This window comes from Bufo gargarizans, chromosome 1 (assembly GCF_014858855.1).
Source record: "Bufo gargarizans isolate SCDJY-AF-19 chromosome 1, ASM1485885v1, whole genome shotgun sequence".
NCBI classification, from domain to species: domain Eukaryota; kingdom Metazoa; phylum Chordata; class Amphibia; order Anura; family Bufonidae; genus Bufo; species Bufo gargarizans.
Window position 1 is genome coordinate 658,116,728 of NC_058080.1, and position 16,654 is coordinate 658,133,381.

Below are 16,654 nucleotides of genomic sequence, written 5' to 3' on the forward strand. Positions count from 1 at the left end.
GGCACATACGCGAGAAGAGCGCGGTCCCGGCATCACTGCAAGATGTCCATCACAATGTAGAGAGGAGGGGTAAGGGGGCGGGCTTATCGTGCCTTGAAGCAAGGAGGCCGTTGCCCCCTTAACTTCAAGCCTGACTTGGAGAAGGCGCCAACAGACATTAAAACAGCGATTTTAACAAATATGAGGAAAGAAAATCATGATTAGCAACACACTTGGGGATGCTTTAAGGTACTGTGGTTGGTTTAATATGTGTTTTCCAGGTGACAGGTTCCCTTTAATTGGAGTGCTGTCTGAAGTTGTTTGTCTGCATGTGATATTGGATCAATATCCTCAATAAATAATCAGGTCTAATATTTTTGACTAATTTGTTTGATTTGGGAATTGTGTGAAAATCTGATGTAGATTTAGGTTAAATTTGTGCAGAAATATGGAAAATTCTGAAAGGTTAAAAAACTTTCAAGCAGCACTTTAAGGTCTCTTGCACACGTGCGTTTTTTTTTCTTCCAGTTTACGTCCCGTATGCGGACCGTATACAGAACCATTAATTTTAATGGATCCACCAAATAAAACGGAAGGTACTCCGTATGCCTTCCGTTTTTTCCGTTCCGTTCAAAGATAGAACATGTCCTATTATTGTCTGCATAACGGACAAGGATAGTACTGTTCTATCAGGGGCCAGCTGTTCCGTTCCGCAAAAAACGGAATGCACACGGACGTCATCCGAATTTTTTTGCAGATGTGTTTATTGCGGACCGCAAAATTCTGAAAAAGCCATACTGTCCTGTGCAAGAGGCCTAACTCCCAATCCCAAGAAATACTGCAGGTTATTGTACAAGCGATCAAACAAGATTTAAGTCCCTTAAGGAGGCTAACAATTAAAAAACAAAGTAAGGGGCGTGGCTAAGCAGCCGAGGTTAATGACCGCTTGATCCCAGAGCGCCTGCACCCAGTGACTTCAAATCACTCGCAGCTTGCACAGAAGTAATCTTAAATGGGCTGCATCACGTCTGATCCGCATGAGGACCAGAGGGAAGCGACTTAGACGACACCAGGGCAAATTAGATTTCTATTTTGACCGGGATCGGCAGATAGGGCAGTCTACTACTCCTTCCCCGGCGTCCCTGCAAAGCTCCCGCGGAACAACTTACCAGGCGGAGCGGTGTCTCCTACAGCAGACCCAGACTCAGAACGGAGCCCTGAAGTGCGCTCACCTCTGACAGCTACAGTAAGGAGGAAGCAGAAGCCTCTTGAACTTGACAAGCAGCAAGCGGACAGACAAGGTCTCAGCCATGCAAAGCGCTCACCCACGTGGCAGACGCCATCTTCGTCCTCCACAGGTAATCCTGAGAAACAGAAACCGTGATTCCAGAAGCCTTCAGTGTCCCCTCAGTTGGTGAGTGAACAATACACTTCCTCAGAAGAACCCATGTATTCAGCCCCTAATCTGGATCCATTCCAGGCTTCCAACCAACCTGCCTCGGGCACTTTAAAGATATGCTCCTGGAGGTGAGCAAATCGCTTCATGCAGCCTTACCGTCATGGCTTAGCCCAATCAAATATACCATACAGGGTCTGATCCCCAGTGTCTCCCATATAGAAAACAAGATGGGGGAATTTGTGTCTTCCCATAACAACCTAGAGGATACCCACAATGATCTATTGGAGGATTTAGAGAGAATTAAAGCCAAAATTAGTGACTTTGAAGACAGATCCCGTAGGAATAATATCAAATTCCAGGGTATTTCGGAGGATATCACCAATACAGAACTCAAACAATATCTTTGCTGCCTTCTCTTTCAGCTCAAGAGTTGATTATTGATAGGACTCATAGAGTGCTGCGTCCAAATCATCTTCCCACTACAGTACCTAGGGATGTCCTTGCAAGGATTCACTTCTTTCACGTAAAAGAACAAGTTCTAGAAGCTTCCAGGAAGAAAGGGACTCTCCTGGCTCCATATCAATCAAGGTTTATGCTGATTTATCTGGTATCACATTAAAACAACGCTGTCAGCTGGCCCAGGTTACCCTAGCCCTGCGGGAGCATAAAATCTCTTACCGCTGGAGATTCCCAGTCAAGCTTCTGATAAACAAAGATGGATCCCTACATGTCATCAGCTCGGTAGAGTCGGAGAAAGCCCTCTTATCATCATGGAACATTGACATAGCGAACTTTCTGAATGGGGCCCCCAAGAACCCTCAACATGTTGCTCGGGATTGGCAGGTGGTGGAATCTGGAAGAGGCACCAATCATTGAGGGCTGTGTGATATTTCACTCGGACGTTTGGGTGTTTGTAGCTTTATATCTCTGATGATCAAAAATTGAGATAAGTGCCTTGACAATTTAGTGTGGACTTTACCCAAAATTCTGCGGCAGCTACTTGCGCTGGTTAGTTATAATTGTTATTTGTTTTTTCTTTGCCTTTATCATTTTGTTTTTCAGTTGGGCGTTCTTCACTCTCAGCTGCATCAACGGCTTCTTTCCTTGAAAGGCCCAAATCATCCCTAGTGTGACACTATGAGATGTATCAGGTTAAGCTTTCTTAATCTTTCCAATGGTTCTTAGGTTTATTTCTTTGAATGTTAGAGGCCTTAACAACTCCCCCCCCCACCCCCCACAACAGCCTTTCTATGGCAGGAGGCATTAGAGCTTAAAGGGACTCTGTCACCAGTTTCTAACCCCCCCTTTTATAACTATGGTTCTCTCCATGGTCCCCTTCTCATTACAAAGCTGTTGTTATAAGTTAAATCCGCCGTGTAGTTTTCATAAAAATCGCTTTTATCTAACCTGTCAATCTTCAGGATAAGGTGCCCAGGGCGTTTCTGATGGTCTGAATCTGCCGCTCTTCGCCGCCGCCGTTGGTGCCCAGCTCCTCCCATGATCCTTTCAGCGCCACCTCGATGTAATGCAATCCGCCTCCGGCTCTCCTCAGTGCCCCCTCCTCCTTTTCAAAGATCTCGCGTGTGCGCACAGGCCTGTGCCTGATGCGCCTGTGCGGACGTTTAGATTCTGCCTCGTTGAGCGAAGTGCGCGCGAACATGCGCGAACGCGCGCGCACTTCGCTCCACGAGGCAGAATCTAAAAGTCCGCACGGGCGCATCAGGCACAGGCCTGTGCGCACGCGCGAGATCTTTGAAAAGGAGGAGGGGGCACTGAGGAGAGCCGGAGGCGGATTGCATTACATCGAGGTGGCGCTGAAAGGATCATGGGAGGAGCTGGGCACCAACGGCGGCGGCGAAGAGCGGCAGATTCAGACCATCAGAAACGCCCTGGGCACCTTATCCTGAAGATTGACAGGTTAGATAAAAGCGATTTTTATGAAAACTACACGGCGGATTTAACTTATAACAACAGCTTTGTAATGAGAAGGGGACCATGGAGAGAACCATAGTTATAAAAGGGGGGGTTAGAAACTGGTGACAGAGTCCCTTTAAAGAGGATGTTTTATGTGCCCAAGAAACTCCTCTTCTAGCGAAAGACAAACACAGAATCCGCCAACCCAAGTTTCCGGTTATCGCTCAATCACATTATGTTGAAAAACAAAGGGGAGTACTTTTGGCCTTCAGGGATACCGTTGCATTCACTCAAATTAAGTGCATCATTAACGAAGCGGGTCAACTTATTATTCTAGTCTGCCTCATCAACAATGTCCACTATACTATTGTAGTGTTATATGCTCCCAATACGCTTCAAGTCAGCTTTCTGAAACAACTCTATAGAAAAGTAGATAAAGTTAGACAGGGTCATGTGGGTATTATACCTTGCCTCCTATGTCAGAACTCAACGCCTCCCACTCTTCTAGATACAAGAATGCTACCCTTCAGCAATGGGCACATTCAGAAGAATTGTTTGATATCTGGCGCATTCACCACCCACAGGAAAGGGACTTTTCATATTTTTCAATGCGCACCATTTATATTCCCGTATTTACCTGTTTTTGATTTCCAGATCACTAATCCCAATTGCCTCAGAATCCACCATAGGACTAATCGAGTGGTCTGACCACACAGCCATTATGCTGACAATACAAGAATCTTATGCAACTCCATGCCCCTCCCTTTGGCGCTGTAATACTTTTCTTTTATCTCGTCCGACATATAAAGCTGACTTGGAGACTGCCCTACGTGAATTTTTCCAACATAATGTAGGATCAGTATCATGCCCATTATCATTGTGGAACGCCCATAAGGCGTTTATTAGAGGGAATTTTATTAAACTGAGCCACACTGCTAAGAAAGTCAGAGACAACAGAATGGAATACCCATTATAACCTAAACTCCTCTCAAAATGCATCTTTGGGATCTCAGACAGAAATTAAGGCATTCCTGAAAGCCCCTAACCTACCTTATATCTCAGCCGAACAATTAGACCTGTTAAGCAATCCTCTCTCCACTAATGAACTCCAGAAAATTATAAAATACCTCACCAACTAGAAAGCCCTGGGACCTTATGGTCTTTCTAATAGTTATTATAAGACCTTTTCAGATATCCTCCTTCCTTTTATGCAGGAAGCATTACAGAAAGGTTTCTCTAGCGGCTCCTTCCCATCGGAGATGCTCTCAGCAGTCATAGTCACCATTCCGAAAAAGTTAATGAAAGGAAATCCCAGGCCTTACCCATCAATATCAAGTCTTCCTCCCTGTCAGAGCTACAATCTAGATTCAAATTAGACTGGCAGACAGAATGTGTTCAATATCTAGGAACTAAGGTTGCTAAAAACACTAAACTCCTATACCGTCTTAACTATCTCCCCCTGAAGGTAGTGGAAAAAGATGCTCCAATTCAGTAAACTTGAAATATCATGGGTGGGTCGAATAGCAACCTTCCAGATGCTGACCCTTCCAAAAATCCTATATCTATTTAGGACAGTACCTATATCTATTCCGACATCGTTTTTCCACCGCATAAATAAGCTACTTAACACCTTTATTTGGATACCTTAACTCCCACGAATTGCTTGCAAATTACTGAATACATTTAAAACATCCGGTGGCTTAGCCCTTCCCAATGTTTACGACTATTACTTGGCTACTAATTTGATCTTCCTGAGAGAGTGGTGGAGAGGTGATTTCCAACATCACTGGATCCAGATTGAGACATTCATGTCTCCTAGATGCAAACTTAAAGCTTTACTTATAGCAGCCCTTGACCCATCACTCTCTCTAGGAACCCTCCCAAGCTTCCCCTCTTTCTCCATCTCAGCTTGGAGAGCCTTTCACTCCAAAGCGCCTAAAGTTAAGTTTTCAACTAAGATTTATGCCCCACTGGAGACACTAGCCTTTTTCATCTCTGATCTGGACCTGGCCTTATGGAAGTCTAAAGGACTCTCTTCAATAACGCTTCTCTTTGAAGGACCCCACTTGTAGCAATTCTCTTCCTTACATGATCAGTATTCCATACCACACAGAGAGTTTTAGAAATACCTTAGAATACAACATCTCTTACACTCTAAAGACCTATTTCAGGTATTTGCTTGTACGGAGGTTATCGACCTCTGGAACACAGCAGAGTGCTCATCGATTGGCCTACGGCCTCTATATGCTATACTTAGTTCCAAACAAGTATTTGTAAAATCTGCTCCATTTATAACGTGGGAAAAGGAACTGGGTGGGGAATTTCCTATTTCTAGCTGGTCCTCTTTACTATCTTTTATATCTAAAACTTTTACCTGTGTTTCTCGCTACGAGGCTGCTATCAAAACAATGCTGAGATGGTACCTTACTCCAGACAGATTGAGTCACATATATCGAGGAACTTCTAACCTTTGTTGGAGAGGATGTGGCGGCAGGGGATCCATATTACATATATTATGGTCTTGCCCTACTATCCAACACATTTGGAAGGAAAGCTTTGATCTTTTAGCTTCTGTACTGGGGAGAAGTATTAATCCTACCCCCGAATTAGCTCTATTGTTCCACAAAATCATGGACCACCCAGTTAAAAACCATGTTTATATTGTGGGACATGTTCTGCTTTCAACTAAACTGATATTAACAAGATATTGGAAATCCCCTGCCGTTCCCCCCCCCCCCCCCCCCCCCCCCCATATACAATAAGTGATAACACTGGTGAACACCTCATGTGCATACAAGAAAATGTGAGCTTATATGAATCATACCTATTCTAAATTTGAGACCTCTTGGAAATTATGCTGGTCTTTCATTCACGCGGTTATTCCAAGCAAGTGAAGTCCCTAACACTTCTTGTTGTAGCTGAGAATGTACTTTGAACAGATTTGTTTATTTAACATGATTTTCCTTTTCTTATGTTTTCATTATTTGACGTACATTATATGGATCTCCAATCTTCTAAATGTTGAAGTTCGACAGCAGGTAGTGCCCTACTACGGTTCGCACCTGACGTTGTTGGTAATTTACTTCACACAGTATAATAGTTTCTTACTTATCTACTTGATAACTGGAGAAAATAAGAACTGTCATAAATGGTTAAATAGATAGGTACTGTTTATTTGTACAAACTTCAATGTATAAATCCTAATGGATTTTTGTTACAATGCTTTATTCTACTTTTGGAAAATTCAATAAAAAACATTTGTTCTAAAAAACAAAGCAAAGAAAAAACAAAGGTTTAATAATATTTTTTGTAAATATAAAAAGCCTAATTATTAAAAATAAAAAATGCATTATTTTTCCCATGGTGAATGCTTCTAAGAAGAAAATGCACAGTTCCAGAATTGTTGTTTATTGGGGACCCCACCTATCAAAAAATGGAATAAAAAATTATCAAAAATAACACTGCCGCTAATCCCGCAAAATAGACCACACACATCTGTCAGCAGAAGTTGTAGATCTCAAAATCCAAAAAAAATACTTTTTCATCACCCACACAGAGAATAAGCCCTTATACAGCTGTGTCAGTGGAAAAATAACTATGGCTTTTGGAAGATGGGGATAGCAGTCCCATGTTCTTTATAATGAGGACCACGTTTCTACTTCTGTGTATGTGCGTGGGTGTTCATGGACATGACTTTCTAGAAGGTACGGTAGATAGGTTGTTTTTTGGCGAAAAATCTAATTCATTACTGGTACTGTATATTAATGTGAAATTCTTGGAGAATTCCCCAAAGAAGTGATTGCAAGGGTGACTGTGATGAACATTTGCATTTTATCTTTACCATTCTTAACTATTGATAAAGATTCCTGTTTCTGTTTTATAGGTTATTGCTCGGATTGTGGATGGAAGCAAATTTGATGAATTTAAAGCACTTTATGGAGACACATTAGTTACAGGTACAGCACACACCACGGATAACTGACTAGTGTCTGTCTTACTATATATATTACATGCTTCAAACTAATCACAGGATCTGATTCGTTATTCTCAGGAAAACTTATAATAGCTTTGGGGAATATAGAAATCAAAGAAAAAAAATACCCTTAGAAACTTAACTTTTATTATTAAAATTAAAAGGGTCAAAACCTGACCCTCCCTAATACATCCCTAAAAAAAAAAAATGATTCCTGCCTAGCGAGCAGAATAGCCGCCCTGACAAGAGCAATCCCACTTTCTTCAAAGCTGTCCCTGTCTCACCCTAATCTGTTAGGAGACATTTTAAATACTTCATCAAAATCTCTGCAAATGGGAGCTTTCCTTTTTAAATCCCTACATAGCTAGCTTGTTAAAGATAATTCTGTCCTATAATACCGCTATCCCTATGAGGATGCAATTTTTGTTTGTTAAATGTACTGTGGAAATTTATCTGTTTCCCAGTAAATTCTCTCTTCTAGCTTATTACATCAGGTTATGACTGTAAGGCTGGGTTCACATCACGTTTTTGCCATCCGTATACGTTAAACGGATGCCTCAGACTGATGCCATAGAGTGGCATCCGTTCACCATAGAGGTCCATTGTAAAAAAATATATAAATTTTTTACTGGCAGGATACAAAAGCATGGTGTGCTACGCTTTTGTATCCTTTTTTCCCCAACATATACGTTAAACGGGTGGCCAAAACATGATGTAACCCCCACCTAAAGCTGTATCAAGGATAGATTTGTATTACATATTGATAAGCATATTGATATTCTTGGTTTTTTAGCAGTGTTAATATTTTCACCAATACATTGGTTCTTTTATTATCTCAAAGGTTTTGCAAGAATATTTGGTTATCCAGTTGGTATTATTGGAAATAATGGTGTCCTTTTCTCAGAATCTGCAAAAAAGGCAAGTATTAAGTAGAATATGTGTTGTACAGTGCCGCCGAAACACAACTGCATGTCCACTTTGGCCATTGTTTTAAAAGGATAGATCATCAGCATCTGATCTGTGGGGTCTGACACCTGGAACCCCTGCTGATCATCTGTTCGAGAAGGCATCAGCATTTGCATTTGCCTTCTCACTGCTTTCCCTGGGCTGTGTGATGTCATATTCATTTGTCACATGCCTTGGCGCAGCTCAGCCCCATTGAAGTAAATGGGGCTTGGCTGCAATACCAAGCATGGCTGCTAGCAAATGAACATAGCTGTGCTTGGTGAGCAGGGAGATAGTTGTGGTGCTACTGTAGGCGCCAGTGCTTTCTCATACAGCTGGTGGTTGGATGTCAGACCCCCACTGACCACATACTGATGACCTATCCAGAGCATAGGTCATCAGTATAAAAATCTCAGAAAACCCCTTTAAGTTAGAAAGCCCCCCCCCCCCCCCCCTTTCCCTGAATTTAAACTAATAACAAGGATCCCTCCTGCTAGGACCCCAAAAGATCAGCTGTAAGTTGCTGGGAAATCTGTCAGCAAGTGTTGAGTTTCTCTACAGTGCCATTAAAAGGAGAAGGAAACATTACATGATTCTCATTTAAGTCAGTCCCGTTGGGTCTTCGAGAGCAAGAAATGCTTTCTGTGGCCAGTCTCTGCTCTGACTGATGGAGCCATTTTTGGAAATGGTATTTCAAAACTAGAATAGATTTACCTGACGGTCTCAAATACATTGCTGAGTCCTGGCTTGATATTCCTCTTTCATTGCTGTATGGATCCAAAGTGCTGGAGATGTCATTGCAGATGCACCTACACAATATATAACTAAACTTTATCTCAGCGAGAATGAAGGATCTGCACTAGTGTATGGGCAGTCACATTAGAGGAAAGCTGGCAGACGTGGCTGATTTCTGCAGGATCAGATGACTATGTCTCAACTCACCCCCGAAAACAGTTTTTGGGGGAAATAACGATTGGGTACATTAAATTGCCCAAATGATGAGCTGCTTTAAGAAGTGTCTTTCCCTATTGAAAACACAAGCAAGCTCAATCAAGCAAAAAATGCACGTGTATGATGGAGGTGGGATGTTTAGCTGGACAGGCCCATATACATTATTACTAGTCAGGCGCCACTTCATAAGCAGCGTAGTAATGAAAGGGGAACTGCAGGTTTTATATGAAATCAGACAGGTTGGATTTTTATCAAGTTCTTTACTGCCACGTGGTATCCAACATCTCACTATTATGTCTATACAAGGGTTTAACAAGCTACCGTTGCTCAGGTCTAATGCAAATATGAAGGTAGGTATCCGTTTTATATTTATGGTTTGAAATTATGTAAAATTGCATTATTATAAGCTAAGTCATTTTTATTTTCAGGTATTTCTCTTAAAAGGAACTATATTGAATTCTTTATGTGAAAAGAGTTGTTTGAATCGGTTGCCATGGCATAAGCCTCAAGGGCCCTGGACAACTCAGCAGATAATGTACCAGCCCTTAAATGAACAATAGCATGTGTTATTGACTGGAGCACAGTGCCACCCCACTTGTTTGTTCAGGGAACAGCTGTGCCATACACCCACTGAAACTTTTATTAACCTGTATGTACGTGCCCTTTCACTGAAAACTCAATGTGCCACCAGCAAGCTCATCTGTCAAGTCTATCAATTCATAGCTCATCTCTTTATAATGAGTGAAATGTGCTCTCATTACCTTCAGAGGAGCTAGAAACAGCAGCTTATTTTAACCCATTGGGGGGACATTTATTAATAATGGCGTAATTTGCACCAAAAAAATACTAACATTACAAATCAAAAGTGGTGATTTTTTTTTTTTCACCTCTAGATCAGAAGGTGCATGCCACTTTTAAAATGTGACTTTTTAAAATATAAACTTGATTATTCGCCTATTTCTCTTTATTTGCAACGTTTTAACACCAAATAGCATGAAAATTTCACTTTTTAAAATAGAAATGTGCCATTTCAGCCAACCCTGCCAGACCACACTTGCAATTTTTGAAGTATATTTGTGACATTTCCACTGGTAAACTGCGACTTTGTCTCATTTTTGTTGTTGTTGTTGTTGAATGTCAATTTTCTGACAAAACCCTGTTGTTTAGCTAATTTCTTTTAGATAAAAATAAATGCATCCCGTTTTTTTAATCAAATAATTTTTATTAACAATTTTTTCCCAATGTACATAAACAAAAGAAAAAATACATCCCATCAAAGAATACATGAATGGGTACATACATTCCTGTTGGACATTTAAAACAAATACCCTTTTATCTGCAGTATATAATAACATTGCATAAACCACCCCCAACCAGCGATGAGACGAGCACCACCCCACCAACTCAGGTATAATATGACAAAGCACAGAGAAGAATATTACCAACTCTCTACGCATAAGTTTCCCACCTGTCCTGTCTAAGATAAACCATTCACTAAGCACCAATTCTCCGGGTCGCCTACTCACTTCCCCATGACTGTTCAGATCTCGTGTACTCCTGTTCCAAACTTACACATATCTCTGAGGTCACTCCTCCCACCACATCCAAAAGATCCATATGTCAGGCTATATTACCAGGGTCCTATACGCTACCCATTTGTCCCAAATTTTGGTAAACTTGGCCAAGCATTGCCTTTTAGTATATACACTTTTTTCCTATTTGCCCATTCTGTTCAAAAATTCTGCCCCACATGGAGGCTGGGGCCTAAGCCAGTATTTAGCAATTAGTTTCCTGGCCTGAAAAAGCAGACGCTGCACTCCCAGATGTGAATTCCGTTTTTTAATGTCCAATATTCCCAACACAGGCGGGACTGCAATATGATATGCGTCTTTAATACAAGTGAGCACGCCTGTCCAAAAAGTCCTAAGCTCCATACACTCCCAGAACATGTGTATCAGGGACGCTGGACTCTCCCCACATCTAGGGCAGGAGGCATCGTTCCTAACCCCGATCTTGAACGGAAAGGATGGAGTCCGATATGCCCGGTGAACAAGAAACAATTGGGACATACACTGGCCCTCCACAATGATAACTGAGGTGTCAATGCCAGCACTGCTTACCATTGTTCCTCTGAGATAGAACCAACCTCCCCCTCCCATTTTTGTTTGACCACTAAGGAATCATGTTTCACAGATCTCACAAACAAGTTCCTATATATGGATGATATTAATCCACTCGAGGAGTCAGTAGTGAGAATCTGTTGTAGCAATGGGACTGTTGTGCATGTAAGCGACACCAACCTTGTCCGAGCCTGAAATGCGTGTTGTAACTGCAAAAATGTATAAAAGGCAGTATGGAGAGGCCAAACACATCTCTGAATAGCTCAAATGATTTAAACACACCATCTCTTTGCAGCTGATACAAAAACCTCATCACCTTTTGTTCCCAAGGTGAAAACCCTTCCAGGCGAAATATTTTGGATAACTGTGGCCTGAGTGAAGCCCTGTATCGACAGCAAGTCACGACACCTATGCCAAACCTTATGTATCAAGTTATGTGTAGGATGTCCCATCAACTTGTCGAAGAGACCGCTATTTTCCAATAGGACTACAGGGGAGTCATTTTCTATTATCAACCGCGCAGATGCATTTTCTCCCTGAGTTCTCCCCCCAACCCCTCAGCTGTTGCGTCTGTGAGGAAATAAAATATAGCCAGGGATTAGGAATAGAAAGACCCCCCCTGCATCTTTCCCTCGCTGTAAAGTCTCCATCCGGATCCTGGTCCGTTTTTTACGCCATATCCGGCTTCTAAACAGTCCTTGTATTCTAAAAAAAGAACCATTGTGGAATCCACACAGGGGAGTTATGTAGAACATACATAAGCTTTGGCATAAGAACCATTTTAAGGAGATTACTTCTACCTATTTCAGACATTGGGAGTTTACACCACGCATAGATTTTTTTCAGACATTTTGTTCAGGAGTGGATCTATATTATTTTTCACGTAATGCCCAATGTTTGATGAAACCATGATTCCCAAATAGTTAAAGTTGTGGGCAACCTGCAGCTGGGTGGACACGAGGGAGAGGACAGCAGGGACCAGGTCTAACGGAAACAGAACAGACTTGTCCCAATTTATACGGAGACCAGACCTGTCTCCAAAATCCTGTATAAAGGACATTATGTGGCCCAAACACCCTTCCTCATCTCCCACATATATGAGCATGTCATCTGCATACATGGACACACGTTCCTCTCTGGCTCCCATGGGGAATCCCATTATTCTATCCGAAGATCGTTGTAAGCATGCAAGTGGCTCAATTGCAATAGCAAATACAAGGGGGGGACAGCGGGCAGCCCTGACGGGTTCCCGTTATGGATTCCACTTCCACGGATCATAACGGAATTTGGAATCCATAACGGGATTCATCGATTACTCGCTCAACACTAGTAAGAAGTAGATGTTCCTTTAAGTCTGTCTGCGCCATCACCAACGCCGCCTCATGCTCACATGAAGGGTGTTCAACAAATCTTTTTTCTGTTTCCATGACTAGGTCCTTGAGCCATTTTTGAATTTCCCTGGACCTTGTTTTATGGCGGCTAATCCGCTGGATGTATAATCCACGGATAAGTGCCTTGCATGAATCCCACACTACTCTCATAGGTGCTGTCACTGTATTGTTAGTAAATAATTCCCATATCTCCTCTGTGATATCTCCCCCCATCCACCAGCTGCAGCCTCAAAGGGTTAAGCCTCCACGTGCTGACTCCAAAAAGTCGACTGGGGCATCACCTGTATAGGGGAATGGTCGGACAAGCTTCTCGACAGGCAGCATTCACCACTAAAGACAACATATCTGGGGAGCCTATAGCCAGGTCAATCCTAGAGAGTGAGTGATGAGAGCTTGAAAAACAGGAGAACCGGCGTATATTCGGATTCCTCACTCGCCATATATCATGTAGATCCAGCTCTCTTAGTACATTGGCAAAAATTTGTGTCTCTATCCACACCCGACCCTCCTATCCTGTCCAACTTTGCAGATAGATAAGTATTAAAATCACCTAATATTAAGATAGGACATGAAAGAAGCTACGCAACATAGTCCATTATCTCCTTCAACACTTTGCCACTATAGGGAGGAGGAATATATACCGCCACTAGGACAAAGGAGGAGTGATAACAGGCACACATATCTACCCATATGATCTATACGTGACAAGTCACAAATAAATGGTAGAGATCTAAATGCTTCACGTTTTAATACTTACCTATCACTTGTTCCCATAACAAGTTGGTTTTCTTTTCCTAATTGCGACTTTTTGACAAAAAGTCGCATCTTTCTGCCATGAATGTGACTTTTTACACAAAACACCACCACACGAGCTGGCTTAATTGTCTGCAACAATTTGAGCCATTTCTGCCGATAAGAGGATGATGAATAAGACGTAATATGCACCAATTTGATAGCCCGGCCCACTTTGACTTTTCTAACTCGATTCTGGCGTGATGCATTCTTTATGATGGAAATTCGATGCAAATCAAAACGCCATTCTTTTTGCTGCATTTTACACCATTATTCTGGTGCAACATGCTTAGTAAATGTCCTCCAAGCTCCACTCCTTTCTGTGGCCAGCCCTGGCTCGCTGCTTTGCCACTGCCTGGCCAATTTTAATCAAAGCAGCCAGTGAGGGACTGGTCACAGAAAGGAGTAGAGCTTGGGTGCAACAAGAGCAGTGGTGACTGATTTGCAAATTAAGAAAAAGTATCATAGCTCAGGAACAGAGCCTCACATCAATAAAAGAAATCCAGCATTTTAGCCAGGTGAACCACATGTGTCTATGCAAACTGTTTGATAGGCCATCATAATGATGATGTCTACTGCACCAAAATAGATTGAACATGTGGGAAATTGGACCGGGTGGAGAATTGGACCATTGTTTTTCATTATAGCTAGCTTTTAGCTCTGTTGATGCTGTAGACTGTGCATTTTACCTCCATAATTTATTGCTATTAATATTTGAGATGAATGCTTCTAATAAATGCAGCTATTAAAAATGAAGAGATGTTAACTGTAACTTTATGATAACATATATTGTGATAGATTGTAATAATATCTCACCTTATTTTACAGGCCACCCATTTTATTCAGCTGTGCTGTCAAAGAAACATTCCCCTCCTTTTCTTGCAGAACATTACAGGTCAGTATTTTGTATTCTGTAATTTCTTGCTTATTTTTTCACAGTAACCACAAATAGTTGTGATCTTGAACTTCAGATAGAAATACACATAATAATGCAGGCCCTACACCTAAGATCTAGGTCTGCCAAACCTGTCAATTTCAGCCGGTTTGGACAACCATCTAATGTTTATGGGGCCTTCAGCAAATGTCAGGGGAGGTAAGGATCGGGCAAGTTGGATTTCAACTTTTCATCTGCTTGTACTATTTGTTCTCAGGGAGATAAGCCACTGCCAGAGGTAGAAGCTCTAGTAGCGGCTTTCTCCCCTTTCCCAGTCCATTGAATATGTATAGTGGGATCGTCGCCAGTTATCCCAGTTGTACGGCAAGGTTAAGGCGCTGTTTACTCTTGCATCTGGATTTTTGCTTTAGGTATTTTTGATCATATATATTTTTTTAGCACAGTCTGCAGCACTATTTTAGTCAGAAATACTGGAACCCTGAAAGGGAAGCTATTAGTATTCACCAGCAATAGCTCTGTTATAAACATAATCCATGACACTAGTGTGAACATAGTCTAAAGTGAGTTTTTGCAATGCATCCAAAATGAAAAGGCAACTTTTGAAAATGGTCAAAATTTCCGGGGTTTTCAGGATTACCGTATGACCCTTTTAAATTAGCGTGTGGTACCTAATGAGAAAAGATCCTACTCGCCACACCCTGGCTCCGTTTGTCGATCTTCCAGTCTCTGGCCTGTTTGCTTCCAGTCGGTTGGGGTTCGTGTGCGCTCCTGCAGCCAGTGACTGAATGCCATATAATTCAGCAGTGATGTGCATCTTGGGGACACGTCACTGCTGAGGCCAGTCATTGGCTGCAGCAGCGCATGTAACCCTGTCCATACAGCGGTTACAAATAAACAAGCAGGGGCTCAGTAAATTAAAGAATGGGGCCAGGTCGTTGGAAATGCTCTTTAAAAACATCTTAATATTCTTACGTAGATCTACTTATTCTTACTAACATACATTTGGTAGGTTAGCAGTAAATAGTGGACATATAAATGGCAATATGACTTTAGGATCTGACTACATACCATGAATATATTTGGGTCTGCAATGAGCTGTGAACACAAGACCGAAAGAGAGATTTATATCAAACATTTAACCCCTTAAGTACAGGGCCATTTTTCACCTTTCTGCCCAGGTAATTTTTTTTGCAAATCTGACGTGTCACTTTATGTGGTAATAACTTTGGAACACTTTTACTTATCCAAGCCATTCTGAGATTGTTTTCAAATAAAAATTTCTCTGCTTTTAAAATAGATAGTGATACTTTGTAAATGACATTTTCTTTTTTTGGGACTTTAGAAGGCTTAGAAGTTTAGAAGCAAATCTAAAATTTTTCTGAAAATTTCCAAAAACACGCTTTTTAACCCCTTAACCACCTCAGCCCCCCTAGCTGAAACACCCTTAATGACCAGGCCACTTTTTACACTTCTGCACTACACTACTTTCACCGTTTATTGCTCAGTCATGCAACTTACCACCGAAATGAATTTTACCTCCTTTTCTTCTCACTAATAGAGCTTTCATTTGGTGGTATTTCATTGCTGCTGACATTTTTACTTTTTTGTTATTAATCGAAATTTAACAATTTTTTTGCAAAAAAAATGACATTTTTCACTTTCAGTTGTAAAAATTAGCAAAAAAAACCCACATCCATATATAAATTTTTCGCTAAATTTATTGTACTACATGTCTTTGATAAAAAAAAATGTTTGGGTAAAAAAAAAAATGGTTTGGGTAAAAGTTATAGCGTTTACAAACTATGAATGTGAATTTCCACTTTTTGAAGCAGCTCTGACTTTCTGAGCACCTGTCATGTTTCCTGAGGTTCTACAATGCCCAGACAGTAGAAAAACCCCACAAATGACCCCATTTCGGAAAGTAGACACCCTAAGGTATTTGCTGATGGGCATAGTGAGTTCATAGAACTTTTTATTTTTTGTCACAAGTTAGCGGAAAATTCTGATTTTTTTTTTCTTCTTCTTACAAACTCTCATATTCCACTAACTTGTGACAAAAAATAAAAACTTCCATGAACTCACTATGCCCATCATGAAATACCTTGGGGTGTCTTCTTTCCAAAATGGGGTCACTTGTGGGGTAGTTATACTGCCCTGGCATTTTAGGGACCCAGATGCGTGAGAAGTAGTTTGAAATCAAAATCTGTAAAAAATGGCCTGTGAAATCAGAAAGGTGCTCTTTGGAATGTGGGCCCATTTGCCCACCTAGGCTGCAAAAAAGTGTCACACGTGGTA

The 16,654-nt window shown here is 41.4% G+C and overlaps 1 protein-coding gene across 1 annotated transcript in view; it reads left to right on the plus strand.

Moving 5' to 3' along the window:
• Positions 1-16,654, plus strand: part of MCCC2 (methylcrotonyl-CoA carboxylase subunit 2) — a 159,627-nt gene that overhangs the window by 101,096 nt on the left and 41,877 nt on the right. The window contains exons 11-13 of the mRNA XM_044276046.1: positions 7,176-7,248; positions 8,107-8,183; positions 14,293-14,359. Coding sequence (XP_044131981.1) covers positions 7,176-7,248; positions 8,107-8,183; positions 14,293-14,359 — 217 coding nt within the window. The remainder of the gene's footprint in view (positions 1-7,175; positions 7,249-8,106; positions 8,184-14,292; positions 14,360-16,654) is intronic.